The following is a 2,124-nucleotide window of genomic DNA, read 5'->3' as shown; positions in this document are numbered from 1 at the left end:
CTAGTAAACTAGTATTGCTCCTGTATAGAAGTCCTGAAAGATGGTCGATATGGCGTGCAAAACATGAGTCCTAAAAATCAGTGAAAAACCACAGCATTTCTGAAACATAACCGTGAGCTGTCTGAAACAACCTGGAAATCATGAAGATACAAACTCCTGGTTGACATTATAATATAACAATGACTCAAAAAGTGCAAAGACAACACCTCAACACATATTATCCCACAAAAGCAGTACGAACCGGGACAGGTTCTTGAATAATTGGAGACATAGTCATAAACTCATAATAATGACACAGAACAAGCAGAACAGGAAATACACAGCTCCATCAACGCATAACACAGATAACAGATGCAATGATAACACTAACTCTGGAACAGTCATTAACTTAACCGATATGCATTTGGCCAAACTGAAAATTTATGTAATACTCCAATCTGTAAGCTACGGCAATAATAAAAGGATCACCATCAGCACCTCCAGAGTGTCTCGTTCTACCATTTTTATCTTTTAATCACTAAATCCTCTTTGGTTTGATGCCCATCATCTCCATTTCCTTAATCTTTAGCTCCAGCTCGAGCTCCAGCTTGTCATTTTCCAGCTCCATCATTTCATTGTCCAGCCTCATCTTCTGTAGTTCCTTGTCCTGCTCCTTGATGGACCTCATCTGCTTCATATGGCTCTGCCTCATTTCGAGCGTCTCTCTTTTTATCTTCAAACGTTCTCTCTTGATTTGAATTGCTTTCATGTCATTGGCAGCATCTTGTGACAGATGAGATCCCTCCTCTCGATCATGCTTCAGCATCTTGGTGCCATGAACTCTCTGATGATGATGATCTTCAGTACTGCCCTCCGGATCATCATTGAACTCGTCGCCTCCCTCCTCCTTGTCAACGGAAAGCACGATGTGATCATCCTCACCATATCCAGTCGGGAACTCCATTCCCTGTTCAACCGGACTCCCACGTGCCATACTCCACAGCATCCTTTGAAGGGAGGGATCATCAAGAAGGCACTGCCGGTTACGGTTGTGGTAGGAGCACATCTCCTCGTAGTGCAGGTTCTTCGAGCTCAGGAGCTTCCTGGCCTCGTCCTTGAGCTTGTCAGATAGGTTCATCTGTTCAAGGAGAGCCGGTTTCTCAACGATGCCACAAGCCGTTCCCCACCCGAGGATCTCGGTAAGACTCTTGTACTTCTTGTTGAGGTCGTGGAATTTGTCCTCGCACTGCTGTGGCGACGCAGCGAAGCCCCTCTTGGTCATGGCCCAGGAGACCAGCTTCCACTTACCCATCCTCTTCACCCTACTCCTACTGCCATGGTCCGCGTCGATGTCGTCGTCTATGTAGGACACGGCCGACACGAGCAGCTTGGCCATGTCTCCGTTCCACTTGACCCGGCGCTGCCTCTGAGAGGCCGAGGCCGTTGCCCTGCCACGGGGTTCATTATTGAAGCTCAGTGAGGCCTTGATCCCATTCTCAATCTCCTGCATCTGGTTCACTGCGGGAGCAGTGAACGCGACTTGGTTAGCCTGAACCCCGACCTGCTGGGGCTGGGAGACGAAGCAGAGCGGTTGTTCCATATTGGAGGGGGCTCCTCCGGGGGTCAGGGCATGCGGTCGCAGATTTCCCTCCATCTTTGACAAGAAGACACGCGCCCCAGCCGCAAACCTTAGCACGAGAAATCTGCTGAAGGCAAGAAACTAAAGAACTAAGGTTAACTTCAAATTAAACGGGATGAGTGCACAACAAATCCCCCATCCTCGAAATCAAGGAAGGGGACGGCCAAGTAGGATGGAGAAGAACCATACCGAGGCGGCCGCACTGCTACCGGCAGAGGTGCTTGCGGGCGGTCGACAGCTACGATGGGGAGAAGGTGGTCTTCTTCCGTTCCTCTCTGATGCGATTTGAGGCGCGAGAGGCCAATGCCAGCAGAGAGAGCAGCGTTGGAAGAACCAGGTTTTGGTCTTCCAATTCACTGGCTGGGTGCAGAGGAATGTCACGATAATGTCCGTTCCTCACACCCTGCTTATAAAGGGTGAAGGGGGGTGATGGTGGCATTTATTTATTGTATAAAAGGTGAAATCGGGTGATGGGGCATTTATTAAGCGTGAATCAGACAACCGAT

At 49.0% G+C, this 2,124-nt stretch overlaps 1 protein-coding gene across 1 annotated transcript; it reads right to left on the bottom strand.

Annotated features, from left to right (window-relative positions):
* Positions 1-405: 405 nt before the first annotated feature.
* On the bottom strand, positions 406-1,877 carry LOC117838302 (uncharacterized). Its single transcript, XM_034718310.2, has one exon. It carries the CDS (start codon positions 1,631-1,633, stop codon positions 518-520), a length of 1,116 nt encoding a protein of 371 aa, XP_034574201.1. The 5' UTR covers positions 1,634-1,877; the 3' UTR covers positions 406-517.
* Between the last annotated feature and the right edge of the window lie 247 nt (positions 1,878-2,124).

This window comes from Setaria viridis, chromosome 1, assembly GCF_005286985.2.
Source record: "Setaria viridis chromosome 1, Setaria_viridis_v4.0, whole genome shotgun sequence".
Classification (NCBI taxonomy): Eukaryota; Viridiplantae; Streptophyta; class Magnoliopsida; order Poales; family Poaceae; genus Setaria; species Setaria viridis.
The sequence above is the reverse complement of the archived record's forward strand: the minus strand, read 5'-3'. Positions and strand labels throughout refer to the sequence as shown.